Source organism: Netta rufina, assembly GCF_964035555.1.
Source record: "Netta rufina genome assembly, chromosome: 3".
Lineage (NCBI taxonomy): Eukaryota > Metazoa > Chordata > Aves > Anseriformes > Anatidae > Netta > Netta rufina.
The window spans coordinates 30,491,309-30,514,499 of record NC_140125.1 but is presented as its reverse complement, the minus strand read 5'-3'; the positions used below and the strand labels follow the sequence as shown (position 1 = coordinate 30,514,499).

The 23,191-nt window shown below is 40.8% G+C and overlaps 1 protein-coding gene across 1 annotated transcript in view; it reads left to right on the top strand.

The window, feature by feature from the left end:
- The first annotated feature begins 15,980 nt into the window (after positions 1–15,980).
- The window catches only part of ADSS2 (adenylosuccinate synthase 2), a 35,486-nt gene continuing 28,275 nt past the window's right edge, over positions 15,981–23,191 (top strand). The window contains exon 1 of the mRNA XM_084283581.1: positions 15,981–16,321. Coding sequence (XP_084139707.1) covers positions 15,989–16,321 — 333 coding nt within the window. The 5' untranslated portion in view covers positions 15,981–15,988. The remainder of the gene's footprint in view (positions 16,322–23,191) is intronic.

Genomic DNA, 23,191 nt, shown 5'->3' with positions numbered 1-23,191 from the left:
CTCTCCAAGTTCAGGTTGCACGAAGCAGCCTGAAAATGTTGGATTTTCTCTGCATCACTGTTACTATCAATGGCATAGGTGATTACCGCTGTAGCTAAAGATGAATATGGTATTCTCTGCCGAGACTTGTTCTCTTTGGAAATGGGGATGGAAGATGCAGGGGCTTGCCAATGATAGACTTACTGATAGCTTTGAGATTGCTTCATTCATTGGCAGTGAGTTCCCTGTGAGTTTTGGTAGCAGAACCCAGAAGCGTACACAACAGCTTGCCAAAGTATACATTTCATGTTAATTGATGAAGAAGGTTTCAAAATCATCTGGTATCCCAAATTAATGGTGGCCTTCCTCAACAGAATGAAGCAGTGTCTGGTGGTTCCTGGTGAAGGACTATCTGGCTGAATCCTGGTATAAGAATTCCAAAGCCAGCAAATTGCAGCACTGATGGTTCAAAGATGAAGTCAAAGAAAGGCCTTCACCTCACAGTAATTTAGCCATTGTGTACTGGGGAAAACCATACGTTTCTGATTCCTACAGCATAGCTGATAGAACACCTAAGCCTGGCATTAAATTAGATCAATTTTCTTGTGCAAAGTTGCAAGCATTATGAAAATGTTTCTTTTATCAAAATACAAGAAACAAACCGATTTCTTAGGCCTCACATTGTAAGACTTTTTCTTCACTCAGCATTTTTGTGATCCTTAATCCTTCCCCAATTTTGTGCATTCCTTCTGAACAGGGAGTATCAGAACTGGACACAACTGTATTAGTTTCGGCTTTATCAACGCTATGCACCAATGCAAATAGATCGTTTCAGTTCTTCTTCATGTTCTCTACCTTATACATACAAAAAAGCCTGCTAGATCCTTTACATTTTGCTTGTAAAAAGAGATATTTGCACTTCTATGAACAAGGCGGTTAGTAGTCTGGAAGACAGTCAGAACTTTCTCTTGAGTAACCTGAGTGTCAATAGCAGTTTTAGAAATGGAGAAAATATTTGAATAAACCTGTCTGCAAATCCAAAACAACAGTGAGGATAAGAGAATTAGTATTTATCATTTTCATTTATCACTTCATAGGACCAACCATAAACGAGAGGCTGAATCTCTTCTCTGTTCATGTGGGTCTGACTTGCCTAAACATTGTATCTAGGATTCATCTACCCCAAATTAGATACCTAAACTACAGATGGGTGCATGTCACAAAACAGGAGCTTTCATGTAATTAAGACAAATTCCCAAGCACAAAAGACTAAGCCCTGAACCTCTCAGTATTTCTAGGATCTTCAGATTCCTTTGGGAAAAGCGCTCAAGAGGTCTACTGTCAACCTAAGCCATGCAGTTATTTCCTAAATAACATCTGAAAATAAAAGCACTGTCAGGCCTGGAATGTGTGTTCAAGGACTGTGGAACTCAGCACCCTCATTCCCATCTCTTGTCTTTTCCTTGCTTCTGCACACAGACGCTTATGATTTGTCTTAATTTCTCTTCATGGCAAGTTAGGCTCCTACCCTTCCAGAGGTGTTCTTACAGCCACGGCGTCAGAGACCAAAAAGTCACTTTATCTCTCGAGTTAGAAGGCATTAAAATCCATGCTGTGTTGAAAAGCTGCAATTGAGCTAGAGTCTTCAGAGCTAAATGTAGGACATAACATTTCAATGTCTCAAGGATAAATCTGGTGGTATATTCTAGAACCATCCGTTAATAATACATGTATACATACATTAGCAGATGGATTCTAATAAAGGATCATGTTTTTCCTCCTACTTATCCACACAGGAGGCTTTACTAGTCTTCTCAAGCCAGTTCCTGTGGCAAGTAAGACATTATTTTTTATTTTTATCAATAAATTCCCAAAGTAGTCTGTAAGAAGGAAAGCAGAAATACACATTTGCATAATTCTAATTTACAAGGGATTATGGCTGCCTTTACTTTTCTTATAGTTCTTATCTATTTTATGTAGTATCTGCATGTGCTTCGTTCATAAAACATCCCCAAGTTAGAGCACTGTCTTTTGATAGTGGCTGACAGACATATCTTTTGCTCTTTCAATCTCAATCCCATTAAACAAACAAACAAACAAACAATGAATCTTGTAGGATCATTTCCTTTGTCAACTGGAATTCTTTTTTATTAAGAATCCTGATGTCATTGGGACTGAAGGGAAGTCTTGGTATAGATAGAAGCACATTTTGAAGAAGGAAGGCAAACTCTTTAATTTGCTTTTAATGACTATAAATTTCAATGTAGCATTTCAATTCTAGCAGTCCTACCATATATCATCTCATGTGAGAAAGGAGGATAGCAGTGTGAAAACTTATTGAACTGACTGCAAGAAATTGAGGTAAATGATTAGTGTCACACTCTTAGAAGAATTGCACCAACGGTGGTACAAAATTATTTCTTAAGTTTCTTCTAATTTCAGAAGGTAGACAGTGAAATCAAAAACTAGGAAAAAAAATAAAAATTTGCCTGTTATTGGACTTTAATTTCTAAGCTTAAAAACCACATATATTCTGTATCTCGGTGGTGTTTGGAAACTGTACGTGTCTGTAAGATCTCACTGAGAAGAGAGCATTTGGACTTAAAAATGAATGGTTGTAACATTATAGCTCCATGGAATAATACAGCTTTCACCATTACTGAGAACACCTTCTCCATAACCTCCACTGACCTACTTGGAATGTGTAGAAGACAAGAGGTTAACAAGAGCTAACACGAAACCATGTTGCAGACGATAATCGGGGCCACTGATGAATTCAGAAGAGTTGTGTGAATAAGTCATAAGAGAAAACGTGGCTTAAAGAGAGAACCTACTTGTAGGAATAATCTTATTGTAAGTCTTGCAGAATTATGCATGAAAACATGCATGACAACAGAAATAGTCTTGAACGTTGAGAATTTCTAAGTCTTTGGGAAGAATTCTTTCTCATCCTCTCGGTGTGTGTACATTTGCATTCCTGATGCAGTCATTCTGAGCACTGAAAGCAGAAAGTATTAGTATGCTTGGTAGGCAGCTAACTACAGAACCAGATAAAGACAACAAATCATATTATCGGATTCTATATCCTTATGTTTATATGCTTCACTTGCCAATTATCAGTGCATTCCATGGAATTATTGATGAATTCTATTAATCCAGTAATTAATGGGTTCCCTGCAGAGACCAACAATCTGTATGGTCCTACTAACGATAGGGAGATAGCACACTGCCCCTTTATTAGAATATACAATGGCATGAATATGGCTGTAGTAGCTATAGTATGTAGTATCCAGTCTGGAGAGAATTTGAAACTTGGAGGTAACAGAATAATGCAAGTTAATTAAGACAGAGAAATGATGCTTTGTTATGTTCCGATGAACAGCTGCTGCACAGCTTCCCAAAATTATTTCCCTAACTTTAGGTAGCTACCACAATAATATCACTAGGCCATGAACACAATAATACAGCTAGAATACACCTAGTTCACAAAATATGTAGGATAAGAACAGATCTGATGGGGTGCAAAAGGCCAGTGTCACAGAAGGAGGTTACTTGTTTGAAGACCAAGGCCCAAGCAGGTCTATTTCACTACAGCAGGGTACAGCAGGGCTGACAGAAACTTAAAAACTGAAAAATTCAATTCATATAAAGCAGAGTATAAGCTTTGTAGCTTGGTTTCTGGAGAAAATGCGATACAGGACAGGACCTTTTCCTATTCCTATGAACTGTGTGAGTTTCCTAGGAAGCTGCTGCTTTCAATGGAGACTTAAGAAGCCTAAGAGCCTCTTACTGAGTGTTTAGTAAATACTTACTGAAACTAGGAGTCTGTCCAAGGCCCCTAAAGTAAAAAATGCCAGCAGCTCAGTTAGGACAGGTTTTGTTTCTTTTTCTCTCTGAGATAGAAATTTCAGACAGTGATAATCACCCTGTCCAGCCTGCCTAGAATTTGAATTAGTCTGCGGGCTCGGTGGTCTCAAGGGGGATGCTGGATTACTGGAAACACGTTGTTACACCCCAAACTCACTTTAGTTTGTTCTGTCAACAGGTTTATCAACTTCCAGACTTACCACAAAAAATGAAATATTTCAAAAGGCAAAAATAATGCAAATTTTGTTCTTGGTAGAAATGCAAATGCCACTGGCTTCAATAAAAGACATTTGTGCAAAATAACCATGTGTGTGTGAGAAGATTCAGGTGAATCAATAGACTCTGTTCCTTATTTGGATTTAATTCATAAAACAATGTTATTTTCTTATAATTGATTATTCTATACTTCTGTTGTGTAACAAACCAGCAGTTAGTAAGATTAAAAAAAAAAAGTAATACCAGAACACACATAATTAAGAAACAATTACTGAAGTTGCCAGAATGCATGGATTCCCATTTCACGGGGTGGGGCAGGGAATTATTTTAGCTCTGCTGTGACAATTATGATGGAAAAAAACATCTCTGATTACAGGAACTTTTTTATGGAGTGTTGCTATGTTGCCATCTAGCGATGAAATAGACACATACAATTGATAAAGGTGTAGGGGAGCAAACCAAACCTACGGAACAAGAATTTAACACCCCCGTTAAAAGTCCTACTCGTTTCTTACAGTATCATACATTTGCATGATAAAACCGGTGACAAATACGTTTGCTAAATGTAACTCCTAGTACATTCACATTACTGTTATTTACTGGTTTTATGTATTTTCTTATGAACTCACAATCAAATAAAAGCTCTGAATTTCTCTCACTGCTGACCTGCTGTGTTTTGACAGCAAATTGCAAAGTATGGTGAATACTACATACTCGTGGAAAGGAAAATAAGTAATTTTCCTAAAATGCAGTAAGCAGTAAGAAAAGTAGAGCACCTGACAGTATGAGAGTCCTCATATTAGAATTGTTGGTCCAAAATAGGGGAAAAAACAGTGCAGAAGAGTTTCATCAGGGGCTCCCGTGCAGAAAGGACAGGAATTGGAGGGGATAGCACTGCCTCAGGAAGCTCTTCAAATGTCATTTGTGTGGATACATGAATTGCCCTTTTGTGGATATCCACACATATTGTGGTTTTACCATAATCTCTTTATTTATTTCCAAGAAAATTGACGTAGCTGCTTGTGAAAAGAAAGCTCCTCAATCATTCTTTGGAATCCTATATAATGTTTGTAAGAAACTACTACAAATGTCACCTGATGGTGGATGCTGTAGCACAAGGAGGCACTGGGGCCCCATTCATTTTTCCTTCACCTTGCAACCACTTTCTTGCTATTCTGTTTTCTATACAGAACATGCAAACCACTACTCATAGCATGACTAAGAGAAGGATTAATACTTTGAGTATTATTTTATCACATATGTTTAGAAACATATTGCTGTTATAATTGCCATTGTCCTACTACAGCTCAACAAGGGTATAGTTAAGTATTGATTCTTCCTGGAAGCCTAACAGAAAATGCTGAACTCTTCAGCAGACAGGTGAAAAAAAATGTCTGGATGCTTACCACAAATACCTGGACTCAGTCCTGAAGAAGTGTTGGCGTTTAACCTGGCAGGCAACCAAGTGCCACTCAGCCATTTGCTCGCTCTCCCCGTGCAGTGGGACGGGGGAGAGAATAAAAAAAGTAAAAGTGTGAGAACTCATGGGTTGAGTTATGGAAAGTTTATTAAAAAAGAGGGAAAAAAGTTGAATAAACAAAATAAATAAATAATCATAACAATAAAAACAAGTGATGTACAATGCAATTGCTTGCCACCAACCAACTGGTACTCAGCCAGTCCATGAGCAGCAGCAGCCCCACTCCCAGCCCAAATCCCCCACATTAATTGTTCCACATGACGCCACGTGGTGTAGGGACATCCCTTTGGCCAGTTGGGGTCAGTTGTCCTGGTTCTGTCCCCTCTCAGCTTCTTGTGCACCCCAAGCCTCCACGCTGGCAGGGCAGCACGAGAAGCTGAAAATTCCTTGGCTCAGTGTGAGCTCTGCTCAGTAAAACTATACCATGGGTGTTATCAACACTATTTTCATCCTAAATCCACAACACAGCACCATACCTGCTACTAGGAAGAAAATTAACTCTATCCCAGCTGAAACCAGGACAACAAACTAGCAGAGATACTGCAAGCAATTTAGTTGAGCCTGAATGACATTCTACCTGAGCTACCTTCTTTTTGTGCCTGAAATATCAGCAGATGAAGTAGAAATGTGCAAACCCCTGACAGAGAAGCCTAGAGAAGGATGAGTAACAGTACCTGGCCAAGGTACTTTTTTCCTAAATGAAGATGAGGTGTTTACCACAATAGCTCATGCTGGTTCTCACGTTTCAGGAATAGCATGCCTGAATGGGGGGGACATTGAACTTCGAACCAATACCTATAACTTACAGACTATTCATTATAGGAAAAAAATTTAGGTGATTTTTGAGTCCAGCCATGCTTTCTACTCCCTGGGCTTCTATACATACCGAGTAAAAAAATGACATGCAGCCAGATTTTCAGGACTGAAAGGCACTTATATTTAAGTACCATGGTGAATGAAACAAAGGGCAGATAAACCTGCTTAGCATAACAGGCTGTCTTTAAAGAAATGGAAAAAGGGCAAAATTATTACTGAAGCACAAAGTTATCCTGAAGGAGAAAGAAGAATCCCTGACATGGCCACAGTCAGCCATACTTGTATTTGGAGGAGCCACAGAATGGTCTGGTTGCTGCACAAACACTGGAAGTTTTATGACTGGTTGTCATAAAACAGCTGGCGTGCTGCAAGTTTACATCCCGCAGTTTGTTATTCATCTACTCAAATCAAAATGCCAAGTCTTGCAATCTGTCCTTAGAATAGGGCAAGCTGAGTAATCACACAGCTGCTTTCTCAGAGCTGGATGAGCAGAACTTGGACAGAATATAGGCTTGCTTCCACAGCTGTGAAGTTCAATCATTTCTAGCAGGCTGCACATCACTTATGCTGCAGCTACCTGTATTCAGTTTGTTAGCAAGGACACTTTTTTAAAAAAAAAAGTTTCTGTATTTCCTCATATGATCACAGTCTCTTTCACAGTCAAACAAAAAGCGGGAGAGGTAGGAAATAATTTCTCTTGTAATCTCTTTATATTAAATTTGGCAGATGTTGTGAAATAAGTAATTTTAGAAACTAGATATTAGTTTGCTGTACCAGTGGAATGCTTAATTATATTCATTGTATGACACACACTAAAAAAATCTCAAGCAAGCAGTCAAATTCAAAGAAATGAATAATAAATTAGCCAAAATCTGCTACTAATCAGCTTGAATTTGTGTAAAAATTGCATTTGATAAAAATGAAAACAAATAAAGACCTAGATTAAGATATAAGGCCAAAGAACTCATTCAAACTTCAATTTCCCTTGTGCTTAAATTAAATTTACCTTGTGCAAACTTAAATTTATCATTAGGAAGAGTAGATTCTGCAAAAACAATAAAGTATACAATACTTTAAATTATCATTTGAAAACTTTCTACTGGATAAAATTACTTTAGAAAGTTTAAAATCAATCTGCTTGTATGAGGTATGTACATAGTGTCTAAAATGTTATATCGCGTTTAGCATACTGGCCTTGGTTGTTCCACTGCATAAATACTTTACTATTTAAAGAGAGACATCCGTATTTGCTGATGGTTCTCATTTCAAAACACACTCTAAGCATCTTTCATAGACTTTTATATAATGTAACTTCTCTCTTACCAAATATACATACTGTTTAGAGAACACCTGTCTTCTGCTGAAGTTCATCCTATTTAAAGTTCTCAGATTAAGCAGATCGCATGGAAGGATACCTGCTGTATCAGAGTGCATTGTGGAGGCCCTGTGTTGTGCACTGAACCACTCCCCTTTCCAATACAGGAGATGTGTCTTTGTAATGACATGACAGAGCGCAAAGTGCTACTTGCCTTAGAAACAGGGCCTCTGAGTCTTCTGAACTCTTTCTTACTGCAGTTGGAATGGGTAAGGTCCAAGGGCTGCGACTTGAGGAGAGGCAAGGGAACTGCTGTATCTTTGATGTCAGAAATACAATAGAATTAGGACTACATGAGATCAAACCCCACTAAACATCCTGGATGAAACATTACTTCCCACGAAGGCAATGCTAAGACATTCGTTGCCTTCAAAAGAGGTCAGGAATTCTTTCATCAGTTTAAGAAAAAAAAACAAAAAAACACAAAAACACTGTAGACAAGGATCAGAGTTCATAATATGGAAACATTGATTATTTATTAATTATTATAATGCATTATTAATTACTTGAGTAAAATGTTATCAATCTACCAATTATCTTCACATTTACAGAAAAAATAATCCAGATGAGAGGCACAAGTAGCTCTAACTAGTGTGACTGATACACGTATAAGAAGAAAAAAGTGTGATGAACAGTTCTTTCAGGATAAAAGAGAGGATAAGAGAGATTGCTGCTATTGCTGTCTTTGACTTCTTGTCAATCACATTTTGTTTACATTTAGAAACTGTACTCGGTGCATTGCTTCTAGCAAAGGAAAACAAAAATAGCAATCAAGTGCTCCTTTTTGGCTTTGACAGCAAGCAAATGATGCTTTGCATTACACAGGAGTTACCAGAGGGGTTCAAGAACTGAAAATAAAGCTATTGCTGTTTATTTCTACTATGTTTACAGAAACAGGACTTTTATACTTATTTCATAAGCAAATATATGCCATTTAAAATACTCCTGACTAGCATTATATGTTTGTTTGTTGTTTTTTTCCTCCTATAGAAACAAAGGAAACCAAACACTGCCCCTGCAACCAAAATCTCTCTGCTTTCATCTTCTATAACCTTCAGACCTGTTGGACACACATCCTCCCAAGTCTGTATATCAAGGTGAATAACCCCCCCCTTTTCTTCGTAGTCTGTTGCTCATTAGCTGCCTTCTGCAATTCTGTCTTGAAATGCTGATTGACCCCAGGCAACGGCTGGCTGCATTTTTGAGCAGAGCCACATCTGAATCCACACATCAGTGTTCTTCATTTTCAAACCTGCACTAAGTGCAAAAGCTTCTCTTTTCCCCTTCTGTGAATTTTAATTCAATGTAGAAAAAATAGTTTTCAATTAATTGCACATGTGTGAACACAGACACATATATTTCCACACTACCCAACATGATCCAAAATTCACAACTTCCAAACTAACATATTTTTCATTTCTTCAAACAGTTCATTAAAAATATTATCCCTGCTAGTAAATCTTAATATATTTCCAAAAATATTCACATAGAAAAAAACTTTTTATAGAAAAAAAATATTTATTTGTGAAGCTGTCATTAAGTACCATGTGAAACAATTAGAATGATAAGAAGCAGGCAAATACTGCCCTTTATCCTCAAAGTCTCAAAGACAGCAGCATGCTTTGCTTGATACACCATTTTCCTAGTGCTATGGGTTTATGTTTCACTTATAGTGATATATGCATCTATACAGTGCTCTGTTACTTACAAAAGAAGTTTTGATTTATGAATAGCCCAACTGAATTCAGTGAGACTATTTATAAATGTACAAGCATGCTCGGAAACTCACAGTCCTAAACCCTATTGTCACATATGTAGGTTAGGTCACAGCATTTGCTACCTCTTGTTCACCCAGTATTTGAAAACTTGAGCAACTGAAAGCTATTCTGTAATGGCTCAAGAAATACTGTGAGGGAAGGGAAATATTAAAGGGTGAAGAGTGCTCAAACCCATAGGTAAGGTTTATTGAGACAGAAAAAGTGAGGCGAAACATACATGAGAGGGAATTAAGGTTTTGCACTGCACAAGGGGAGTGGGAGAGAGAACATAAATGAGTAGGGAACAATTAGTTTTGACATTCATGAAATAATTTGCAGCAATCCCATCTGGTAGGAGAAAAATAAAAATAAGAGTGATTTCATAGAATCATTCAGATTGGAAAAGACCTCTAAGATGATCTAGTCCAACCTTTAACCCAGTACTAACAAGTCCACCACTAGACCATGCTACGAAGTTCTACATCTGCACGTTCCTTGAAGACCTCCAGGTATGGATGGTCACCCAAAACACCAATTACATTCTTTACTAAACACTGAAAAAATCCCAATTAGTCAAATTGCAAAGTTTTTTTTTTTTTTTTTTTTTTTTTTGTAAACATGAAGGCAATCTGTGACAATATCCACATGATCTGTGCCATTCCAGTTTAACAGGCAGAAAATAACCGTTATTACGAATCCATTTAAGAATCAAGAATTCTTATGATCTCAGTAAGAAATTGAATAATGCCTGTACAATGGTTTCTTATCTCATTTAATTTAAGATTAAAATCTGTTAAAATTGTCCCCTTTTTTTAAAAAAAGTGTAATCATACGACAGAATTTGGTATAAAAACACTCAGTGACCATTACAAGAACTATTGTGAGAAAGGTGAGGTTTTTTGCTATTATATGATAAACAGTTGCCTCACCAGAGAAGATACAACATGCAGGTAGGCTTCTAGAGCAAGCAGAGGAACTGGATGTTAGAGGCATGAGTGTAAAATATTTAGTATTTTAATAAAATAAAAAGGGCTACCAGCAATCTCAGAATTCACTGACTAAGCTTGCAAGCTAATGAAGCATCACAATACTTGTTAAACTCCGTTCTTACTTGGAAGAGAGGTTATTTTATAAACAGCATGTTCAGTTCTGGAGCTCCATTTCACAAGAGACTATGGATGCAATGCGAGACATCCGCATCCAAACCATCACCAAGTACATAATGATCAGAACACAATTTTTTTCACAATTTATTTTCACAGCTTACTTCAGTCTTTTGGTTTTATTCTATAAGTCCAAGAAAACTGATGGTTCAGTGTTTTTGGTTAACTGAATTTTTTTTATAAATAAAAATAAACACTATACATAACACGATACTTAAAAACAGATACATGTGTCTGAGAATGTAACTAGATTAAATCATGAGAATTTAGGATTTAAGAGTCCTCTTCAAAAGTCTATGCAAGAAACAAACCCCATGTTTCTATTAAACAGACAATACAGTCTAGCAGTTCAGTATTTGGATGACAGACAATCTAGATCTCTAAGTTCTTTGTACAAAATTAAAAAAAAAAAAAAAAAAGAGAATGTGAGAGAAACTTGAGCCTAAAAGCATATGAAATATTTATTAAGCTTTTGGCTAACCCTTTCCTTTCTTGTATGTGAGACAACCTAGTTACTGTACAGTATCAGAGTGACACTGAGGAAATTAAGAACTACAAGACTGCCCTCTCTCAACAGCTGAATAAACAAGCCCCCTAATCAGAGCCAACTGCCAGGGCACACTTCCCTATCCTTGAGCTCTCTAAGCATGAGGTATGGTATGGGACATTCCAGCAGCCTGCACACCCTGATTGCCTGTCTTTAAGGTCACATTTCATCCCATTAACCAGTTTATTCTCATCCATCTTGTCCCAAAACATCATCTGTACAAAATGTCGATTTTTACTTCTGCTCTGTAATGACAGCAATTCATTTGCCATTCTCTCAGGGAAAAATGGAGCATGCAGATTTGAAGAACTCGCTTAAAACTTCTTCACTTATTTTCTTTAGTATTATTACATAAAATGTTTGTCTTTGCAAATCATAATTCACAAAACTTATTTCCAAGCAAAGGATCTAGCTTTAAATCTTTTCAAAGAACAAAAACCAGTTATTTTATTTTCCTGTACATATCCAGCCCTGTCAGCTGCTACCTTCTTTGTAAAAAAGAAATGTAAAAAACGTGTAAAATGTAAAAAGCATGTAAAAAACCCACCTCTATAAAGTACCAATGAAATTTCAAAAGTATACTGTATTGTCTTAATTATTCTCTCACTGAATTCAAAGTCTTGCTTATTGTGGTGATGTTTCTCATTTTTTAAATTCTTACTTTTTATCTTCTGTAGTGCATGCATCAGGAAATTCCCACTTAGTAAATGAAGTTCTTTCATAATCTAGATATACCTAACCAAAGGGCTGAAAACACTTGTTGTGTGTACAAAGGTAACAATTATGAGAACATGTACAGGTATTGCTTTATAATGTTCTTAATCCAGTTTTTATCATGATAAAAAGATTAATGAATTTAACAAAAATACTTAAAGATTTTTTTAATTTGAATAAATAATTAAAAAATCAACAAGCAAGGATCAATTACATTAAGCACACTGTTCAAATTAAATTATGTATGTCCTTACTGTATAATCAGTTCTTGTTCTTAAAAGGTAGAGTGACAGCATTTTGGAGAGTCTGGAGTGCTAAAGATGCCAACCTTGTCTGGCACAGTAATTCTTAAGGCTTTTTTGCACCGTGGCACTATCAACACCCAATTTTTTTTGTGAGGCACTCTACCTCATAATAACAAATTTAAATTAGGAAAATACTACAAAGTTGGTGCAAATAATTAGGAGGTTAAATAAACTTTCATTTTATTAAAAATGTTCATGACTTAATATGATTAATGTTAGTTCTAGATCTAAATCCTATTCACATAGTTCTAAATCCTAAATTCACATAGTTCTGTGGGACACCTACAGATTAGCTAACCATGGCCCATGGACTTCTTTTCCACAACCACTATTCTAGCACAGGTAAGACCTGGGTGTTAAATATCTGAGTATTACATCACTGTCACAAACAGAACTAGATTTAACAAAAAACTTGTACCAGATACCCTGACAATTTCATTGCCAGGAGCTATTTATCTCTTCAGTCTATAATTTTCCTGAAACTCAGAAACTGCTTTCAGTAGGGAAAACAGTATCAGAAAAGTATTAACATCCTTCAGTTGTCCTTCAACACAATTAAGAAGTATTAGTAAGGACGGAGAAATAACACTTTATGACCCATCAGCCATGCTGAGCATTAGCTAATAGTCCACCTGACATTCTTGGCTCTTTTACAGCATTTTTCCTTTATTCATGCTCATCTTGGATTTTATGAACTACTGAAATTCTATCTTAAATTCAGCTCCAAACAATTTAGGTAAACTTATCTGTGATACTTAAAAAAAAAAAAAACAAACAAAAAAAAAAAAACATATCAGAGAATGCGGGTTACTTCACCGATGTGGGGTACTCCATCAGAATAATTAAATCATACAGATGTAAACATTCCACATATCTCTTCAACTCATCTGAATGAAATGCAGAAATTATCTCATGCTGCATCTGGTCTGTGTTAATTTATAAAAGTTCCTGTCTGAGCCTCTTGAAGTTTATTGCAGGAAATGACTGTAATATGGAAATCCTGAGTGTATCCAAATTGTGGTCAAATTTGTGATAAACATAAATAATAATAATAAAAAAAAAATAAAAACTAAAAAGCATTGAACAATTCAGAAGATGATGAACCCTAAGCTTTATCAATGTACACTTGTACTGTGTGTTCAGTTTTACAAAGTCAATCCCAAACTTGCTAATGCCAGAACGGGCAATCGCATTCCTTTATTTGTTGAACACAAACTCTTGCAACTTACTGTCAACTCTAAATGCTCACCTGAGCAGATTCAGTTTGCTGAACTATAAAAAAAGAAAAAAAGAAAAAAAAAAAAAAAGTGAATGGATTCCCTCCATATTAGAAGAAAAAAACATTACCGTAACATTGCATGCACTTACTGGTTCTCTTGCTCATAGTGAAAAAAAAACAAAATAAGTGCAACAGAGAATTTCTGCACTGTGTTATTCTAACCTTTTACTTATGCTACAACAAATGCCTATTTTTGATAAGGGGCTTTAGATACCAGTTGTTTTCGTACTTTAGTCAAGAGTTAATATTTTCTAGAACTATACTATAAGTAGTTTGTGAATAAAGAACATTTAGCATCTTTTACAGTATTAGAATGAAAAGTATCCATTTATTTTGCAAAGAAAAGTAGGTGGGGGAATGATAGATATATACTAACTAAACATGATGGATCTGTAACTAAAAGCTCTAAATCATGCTGTACCAATCAGTACTGATTTGCTTGATCTCCATTAAACACTTACAGGTTTTCTGGAAGTAAAGAGTTCATAGTTTTCTTCTTTGTTTCTATACCTACCAAGAGAACATACAAGACCACACATTTCAGAACTCTCCTATGCCAAAATAAAAATAACAGTGCAACGATACTATGTGTCTGAGACCTCTTTGAAAAGTAGCATTACAAGCAAGGTTTGGGTTAGAAATTAGGAGGAATTTCTTTTCAGGAAGAGCAGTCAGGCATTAGAATGGGTTGCCCAGGAAGGTGGTGGAGTCACTGTCCCTGGGAGTGTTTAAGCAAAGGTTGGACGTGGTGCTTAGGGACACGGTTTAGTGGGTGACAGTGGTGGTAGGGGGATTGGTTGGACCAGATGATCTTGGAGGTCTCTTTCAACCTTAACTATTCTATGATTACATTAACACCATGTTGCTAGAACACTACCCTGACAGGCTCAAACTTATTTTGAGATTCAAGGGAATGTTTGTGTCGGCAATGGTGAGGCTTTAGTATCATTCAGCTACACTGGAAAATCATATCGTAAAAAATAAATCAAGACCACTTTCTGGGGAGTCATGACATGATGTACAGCCTCAGTTTCTTCTTTCAAAGTGACTGCACTGGAACAAAAGTTGCCTTTGTGTCAGCAGAACTGGAGAGACTTCGGCAGCTCCTTGTGCTTTTTAGTGACTTCCCACGATCCCTGTCCAGTGATTTATCATGTCTATGTTTTTTAGCACAAGCAGCCAAAACTATCAATACTATGGACTATACCAAGTGCTTAGGGGACCATTTACTCTGAGAAGTGAATATAAATAATTGCCTGGTGTATCGTTCGCAATTGCTCAACATCTTTCTACAGAACTGCTGACTGCTTTGCCATAGCACCTCTTTGCAATGACATTCAGGATATAGTTTTTTTTTTTTTTTTACATGTTCTCAGTCAACTTTATACAGTCAACTTTAAACTTAATCTTCTGTTTTATATCTCTCTAGCTTTAGAAGACATAGTTAAACTTTACTCTGATAACTTTTATAACTCTTCTAATTCTTGATTAGAGCAAGCCTGAAGGTGCAAAGAAGCAACTAAAAACCCGATTCCAACTCCCAGACTGTGACTGCTCAGTGACTCAGGTTTCTAAATAGCTCATCTTAGCAATAATTACATCATTCAGACTTCTGCCTTTTTAATAGCTACTTTACAAAAAAAATCTTCCCCCTAGGGGTGTTGATTCTGTGAAAGAGGAAAGAATGAAACAGCCTCTGAGGCACCAGTTCCACTCCTAAACCCTCAAGTATGCATGATGAGGGCATTTCCCTGCTATGGGTTTTTTCCATTCTCGTTTTCTTCTCAGGAGGAAGCTGGGGGCCATGTTCTGGTGGCTCTGGAGAAAATGGCTTCTCACGTATAGCCCCTGGCTACTTCACCATTAAGCGTGCAGAATTAAACACACACACGACGCCGTGGTATACCCAAAACATTTATTTGCGGGTCTGACATTCACGCGGGCGGGCTTTGCGGAGCAAAAGGAGCGGAGGTGCAGGGCCAGGTCTGCGCCGTGCCCGGGGGGCCATGAGGGGAACCGGCCGCCACCAGGCCCCAGCCCGAGCGCGTTGCTACGAGCCGCGGCCAGGAGCTCCTCACGGCGGGGCTTCACCCTCCGGCCATGGCGGCAGCGGGGGCAGCGCCGGGCCCCTCCGCCCGCCCCACAGCCCCTAACGGCCACGGCCGCGGCCGCATGGGGCAGCCGCCACCCCCCCCGCCCCGCTACAGGTGCTGCCCGCGCGGCCTACAACCCCCGGCACGCCCCGCGCGCGGCCCCGCGCGGCGCTCTGCGAGGGGCTTGCCGCGGGGCGCGCTGGGTAATGTAGTCCGCGCTGCGAGGCGCGGGAGAAGCGGCGGGCGGGCTGGGGGAACGGGGAGGGCGGCAGGGACGGACAAAAGCCGCCCGCGGCGGCGGCGGCGGCCTCGCTGTTCCCCGGGGGCGCGGGGCGGGCCGGGCCTCCTCCGGCGGGGGAGGGCGGGGAGCGGCGGGGCGGGGGCCGGCGGCGCCTGGATGCGGCAGCGGCACCGCGGCGCGGCCGGGAGGAGGCGGGGGAAGCGGGGCCGCCGCGCGCTGCCGCTGCCGCATGTGCCCGGAGCCCCGCGGCAGCCGCAGCCGGGAGCGGGGCCGGGACCGGGAGCGGAGCCGCAGCCGCAGCCGGAGGGGGCAGCGCGGGCCATGGCGGAGCAGGGTGCCCCGGCGGCCGCCGTGCCCAACGGGGGGAGCGCCGCCCGGCCCCTCGGCAACAAGGTGACGGTGGTGCTGGGCGCGCAGTGGGGCGACGAGGGCAAGGGCAAGGTGGTGGACCTGCTGGCGCAGGACGCCGACATCGTCTGCAGGTGCCAGGTGAGGAGGGGACCGGGGAGGGGATGGGAAGGGAGCGGGGGGGGGGGGGGGACGCGGCCCGGCGGTGCCCCGGGGCCCCTTTGTCTCCCCGAGGCGCCGCGGGCGGCAGGAGCAGCGTGCCCGGGGCGCTGCCGCCGCCCGCCCTTTGTCTGCCTCTGTGAAGCCTTCCCGCAGCCCCCCGCCGAAGCAGCGAGTGTGGCCGGCCGCGGGGGCGGCTGTTTGCGGCCGGTTCCCCGGGCAGCAGCGGCCATGTGCCGCGTGTCCTCCTGCCGCTGGCCGCACGGCAGCCGCGCCGCCTGCGGCACGCGGGGCTCGGCCGAGCCTCGCTGTGTGAGCGCGGAGCGGGGCTCGCAGCAGCACCGCCGGCAGCGGCCCCGCTCCGCAGCCGGTGAAGCACGAACTTGGACTTGGGAGACTTTAATTTGGCAGCACAGGGACGCGCCCGCAGGCAGCCGGCTGTGCGAATGAATGGCTTTTGCCTCACGTACCTTGCTGCAGGAGAAACAAAGCGGGACGTGGTGCTGTGGCAGGGCTGCCTGGGGCGAGGGTCAGCGAGCGTGGTGGCTCGGCTTGGCCCCAGAAGATGGAGGCGCCCAGGTGAGTGCCCACACGGCGCCAGGGCGTGCGGGAGGCAGGCTGGCTGCCCTGCAGCGCCGGGGATGCAACTCGTTTCTTACTCCTTCCCGCCCAGCTCAGGCGAATCGAGGAAAGGGCAAAGCTGTGATGTTATCTCAGGCTTGAGGTTCATGGCCAGTCCTGCCATTTCTAACTGCTTGTTGCTGCTGCTGCAAGGAAAGAGAGTTTTTTTCTTTCCACCCTCCTTTCTTCCGTTTCCTGTTGGTGGGCCTCCTGTGCTCTTGGCCTCCTCCCATGTGCTCACTCTTGCACTTGACTGCTTCTACTAAGTTGGTTTAACTCACCAAAATGGCTGGGAACTATTTTTTCAGGTTGGGTTTACTTTCTACTGTTTTAGTAAACAGAACTGAGTTTACTTGGCTCAGAAGAGCCTAATGCAAAGAGGAACCCTGGACAAGGTAAGCACAAAGGAACTTATCTTAGAATGGGAGGGAAAATAAGAATATTCTCTTCCGGTGGCACTGAGCTATTAAGTTATCTTGCTCTGTGTTGTGCAAGAATACCCCTGGTGGTTTTGTTACCACTGGTAGGCAAGAGTGTGAAAATGACTCTTGTGCTTTTCATATCAGTACAAGTCCATAAAGAAAGATTGCAACTCTGCCTGCCCCTTGGTACTTGTGGCTTTCTGCAGTCCATACTTCTGATTCTTATTTCACTGTTGTACTCTGGTCATTCTAAGATGGTTCTTTCTGTTTACCGTGTCACAGCGTTGCTAGAGTACCTGTGGATGAGACCAAATACTTTTCTATGGAAAGTGTGTTAATACAACTATATCCCTAAAGGACTTGAAAATACACTTGGAAATACATCAATACATTGGAAATACATCCAATATACTTGGAAATACAACTATTTCCCTGAAGTTGTAGCAGAGCTTAAGATGTCTTAGAAAATTGCATGATATTTGCATTGAAATTCTGAGAACTCTGGTGTGGTTTTCCAGTTGTGCCTGGTTCTGTGCAGACACAGCCCATAAAAACAGTCCTGACCAACAACTGACAATTGTTTACTGTTTACTCTTACAACACCTGTAAAGAAAGGCATTGCAAGAAGTTGTACTCTGAAATCAGTGGCTGTACCCTCTTGTCTTGTAACTCTCAGGTGTCCTAATGGCTTCTTCAGTCATTTGTTTGGCTGGCTGACTGTGGCATCTGGAAGAGGTACAAGTGGGCAAACCAGGTCATAAGCTGTATTATGGCTGTACTTCTTCCAGACAGCATCCCCAAACTTATTTTATCTTAGGTTTGGAGGTTGTTGAGAGTACCCTTGTGCTCAGAGAAAGAATATGGGATTTCCTTGTCAGGAGACAGACTTGCATTTATCAAAACTAGTATTGTGGCTTCAGCAACATCTGACCTTGCAGACCAAGCTCAATTTGTGTCCAGCGGCTGCGACGTGTCTACGCGATAGGCATAGTATGTGCTGGTTCTTCCACTGTTATGCTTGAATTGGTCTTAATTTACTTCTAAGAGGTATCTGGTAAAATGATGCTTTTGATAAAGCAAATACATCTGTGAGACTTCTGCACTTAAACTACATTTGGGCTTCAGTGGCTTGCAGAGCAAAGTCTGTTTACCTGGTATCACATAAATCACGGTCCAGACAGTAAAATAGAGCAAGAACGGGTTTGAGATTCAGGAGAAGTTGCCAGAAAAACTGTGCTTTTTTTTTTTTTATTGACATAGGTTCCTGTTAGTAAGCAGTTAGCCTTTCTGCTCTCAAACCTGGCAATTTCTAAAAGCATATGTTGTATTTTTATCAATTCCACGAGTAATGGAAAGTTAAAGGAAAACATTTCTTGTTCTGATTCCTACATTTCAAAGTGGAACCGAATAAGGGAATTTAATTACTAAAATTTCATTTGTTAATGGATATGGGAATGGCAAATTGATGCAAGCAAATGATTTTAGGTAATCATTTTATCAAAACAAAGATAGTACAAAAATATACTGTATCTCTAATATTAATACTCCTGCCCCATGTACCAGTGTGTATGATACAGCAAAAAAAACCCATGCTGTCTTCACTGCATGGTTCAGTTCTCATTCACCCCTTTCATCAGCAGACTTGTTGGTCGCTGTCTTTTCATAGTACTGGAGGTACCCGATTTATTCGGAGCACATAATTCACACAGGTAAATAGGATTTTGAAGTCTTAAATTATTATAAAGCTATGCTTGTTATGCTAAAGAATCTTATTTTTCTGCTCCTTCAGTCCTGTCATACGCCTTACTAGTACTGCAGAACAGAGTTGCAGCTTCTTACCACATCTCCTCTGCTGATCTCAGTGCTTGCTGCCTGGTAGTTCCCCATCGTTGCTCTGCCTGCTGTGGGGTCACACACTTCTTACCCCCGGACCACTAATGTGCAGTTACTGCAGTGTGTGGATTCTTAATCCTCCCTCCGAGAAGTTTGTGTGGTAATGCCCCTGCTCATCAGTTGATGCACGGCAATTACAATGCAACGGGAGAGAAGTTGTCAGCGGGCAGGTTCTTGGGTTTAAGCGGTTGCCGCTGATCAGTTGACAGCTGCTTAAGTCCTCAGACCTAATGCCTCTGCATCACTTGTCTGCATATATCCATTTCAAAAAAAAAAAAAAAAAAAAGGAATCTTTGTGTTTTCCATCCACCAAACCCACCTTTTCCTAAAAACTCATCTGAAGAGGTGTTTCAGTCAGGCCGCGCGGGGCCGGGAATAGCAGGATCGATAGCTATCTATAGCAGCTGCTGCTTTTTCAGCTGGTCAGGCGTTCGATACGTGGCGTCCAGCTGAAGCTCTGGGTATGCCTGTGGACCTTGCAGCGGCTGGCAGCGTGCCAGTGGTGCGTGCTGGTGAGGAGAGAGGTCAGCGGGATGAGCCTGCCGCATGAGTGAGTCACACGCTGCACCGACACGCTTGGAGCATCCCTGGCAGGTGACCTCTGGTTGTGGCAAGCGCTGAAACCCTGTCAGTTTCACACAGGAGGGCAGCTGAAACCCCATTTCCCGATTCATAAAGCTTGTGCCATTAGCAGGAGATCTTAACAGTACGAGGGAACAAATTGCACCTCGAGCTGCTGGTTGCTTACTGCTCTGTCCCTCTTGCTGTTGTTACATCTCGCTGTTTCCCTTTGGTTGGTTCAGATGCAGTGCTCTGTAGCAGCTTAGTGAAATTTCGAATACATGTATTCCCAAAGTCGCTTTTTGTTTCTTGTATCCCTTCTTAACTCTGTTGCTGTGAGATGTAGCAAACTGTTTTTTTTTTTTTTTTTTTGTGCACTGAAGCAACATAGCACTGGACTGTGCTTTCAGCATTTTTCTTGTTCCGTATCAGCCTGCCTCACTAGGTCTCTTTTATCTCTTAGGGATAGATTGGCCTTTATTCTGGACTTGAATGAAGATTAGCGTAATAAAATCTGTTCCCTACTTAGTACACGTAAGGCATTGCAACAATATAGGGTTTTGCAAATCAGGTGAAACCAAGCTGAAGCTAGTTCTGAAAAGCCTTTCCAAAGACTATGTTCCTGTAGCAGTTCCTCAGAGCTAGCTCTGTCAACACAGAGAAACATACAGAGTTTTCTGAGGTGAGTGAAAGAAACCTGGGCTGGACTTCAGTAAAATTAATGTTTTCTTTCAAACAGTTGCCTGTTTTCTTCTAACAAATAAGGCTGTGTGTAGGCTGTCATATTTGCCTCAAACCACACTCTTGATCTTGTTCTGATGCACTAGTTCTTGTACTACACATTCAAAGATTTCTGAAGTCTGGCCAAACTTTCAGGAAGTTGAAAAGTTAAGCATGTAACGTGATGGCTCCTTGAACTAGGTTCAGCTCTTACAAACATGAGTTGATTGGCATAAATACCAACAAAGATAATTGCCAGATGCTGAATGTTGTTTATATTGAAATCCAGGAGTAGGTTATGTAGTACAGTTTGATAACCACGCATTCATTTTTTTGGGGGAGGGGGTAAAGGGGCAAGAAATTAATCACAAACATCAGAGATGTGAGGCAGTGAATTTGTTATCTGCGCCTTGGTGGAGGTGTGGTTGGCAACCTGAAGCTGAAGCTAGTTTTTTGGCAATATGGTTTGAAATGAGAAGCAAACAGCTTAGTGATTGCCAGTTATGTTATGTGAGGGTATGTAGTGGAGGTTAAGGATGAGACAGCCTCTGATCAGCTTTCTAGAGGTGTTCTCAAGATTCCAAGAAGCTGATTGTGGCAGGAAGGGAAAAAAAAAAAAGTATATTGTTAGTAGTGGTAGTATCCTTTCTTTGAATCTATTTTTGGCTTTCCATCTAAGAGTTAAATGAAAGTGTTTACAACCATATGATGCCAAAACAACATTGACTTGCTTCTTGCCCGACTTGGCAGTCACTTGCATTACTAGCTCAAAAACAACAGCGGTTGCCCCAAGGTGAAAATTAATGCTGGAATGTGGTGGTGATAAAAGTCAACTGTTAAAAAAATAAAAAAATAAAAAAATAAGCTTGTGTGTGTACACACCCCTCCAACAGGGAGAGCTCGAGGGGGCGTATGACTTCTTTCTTAATGGAGGCATAAGATAACATCGCTTTAAAGTAGACAACTAATTTCTGTTCTAGAGGAGATAACTTGAAAGACTTCTTTGCTCTACCTGGGGGCATCCTATTTTTGGCATTACCATGTCATAAGAAAAGCCACTGATTGTCATCATAGGCTTTTGGGGTCTCTGTAGTGCGTGTCGTGGTATTTTAGGGCTGCTTTAAATAATTCTGAGTTTAATGTCGGTACAGAGAGCTATTCACAGTATGATTTTAATAGTAATTTCAGTCTGCTTTTTTAATAAATCTTTTTTTCTCTACGTACTTCAGCTGTTAGGTGAAGTTGCAGTAACGTGGGCCAGGCAGTTCTGAGGGTGCTGGTGTTGGTGAGGCATCGAGAACTGCTCTCCTGTCCTCATCTGCTCGTAGCAGGCTGAAGTGCTCTGGTTACTGTACCAATGTCTGGGCTGCTTTGACTTATGAAGATATGTGCTGGAAATTAAATGCGTATTTTGAATTTATATAGATCTAACGTGGGGAAGGACATGCCATTGTTCCTCCATCTCAGTTTTAAAAATGTTATATTTTTTTCTGTATTCCTGCAGCGCGTATTCTCCTTGTGTATACTGAACATGCCGTACACGTAAGCTTAGACTTCCTTGGCTAGTGCACATAGCATAAATTTCCTTTTATCCTTGGTGCTCAACACCAAGGCTTTAAAAATCTTTTTTTTTTTTTTTTTTTTTTCTAAGAGAAATCATATTTTGCTTTCAGTTTGTGAACAAGCAACACCGCTTTCCTTTTTGGTTTTGCTGGTTATCTGGGTTGGTACATTAATGTTTCCTGTTAGGCTGCACTTAAAAGAAAAAAGGAAAAAAGTATGTAAAGCTAGAATGAGCCTCTTAATCCTCGGAGTGAGGGTCTTCAGTGAGTGACAGAGTACATGTGTACATTTTTCCTAGAAGAGTCCATGTACTAGGAAAATGGAGTTGCTTTTCATAAGCTGGAAGGACAAGCAGTGAAGTCCTGTGGATGGTTTTTGGGTAAATCAGCGAGATTGGCTGTAAAGCCAGGAGCAAGGGACTTCCCTGAGCAAGCTCATCAGAGGAAAGTTCTACTTCAGGATTTTCCTGTAAGCCTTCAAATATGGCTTTATATCATTTTCAGAGTCTTCTCAGAAAATGTGATTCCGTGCTTCCTCAGTGGCTGGCTTCACTTGGCTTCAGAGGAGCTCTTAAGTTAGCAGACAGAATCACAGGATCATCTAGGTTGGAAGAGACCTCCAAGATCATCGAGTCCAACCTCTGACCTAACACTAACCAGTCCTCCACTAAACCATATCCCTAAGCTCTACATCTAAACGTCTTTTAAAGACCTCCAGGGATGGTGATTCAACCACCTCCCTGGGCAGCCCATTCCAATGCCTCATAACCCTTTTGGTAAAGAAATTCTGCCTAATATCCAACCTAAAAGATGCTCACTGATGGCTGCAGTTGACACCAAATACGTTATATTATTGTTTCCGTTTAATTTTGTTATGTCCTTGGTGAATATTACTATTATTGTTGAAATATATTTATGGAAAGCTAAATAATGACTTCTTAGGAAACACTGTGTTTGTACCTGCATATTTAGCAAACAAGCAACCAAAAGCCAGAAATGAACACCCCAACAAACTGACATTTATTTCAAATTCAGTATTTCTTTAGCTGAGTTTTGGTAGTGGTTGATAAAGC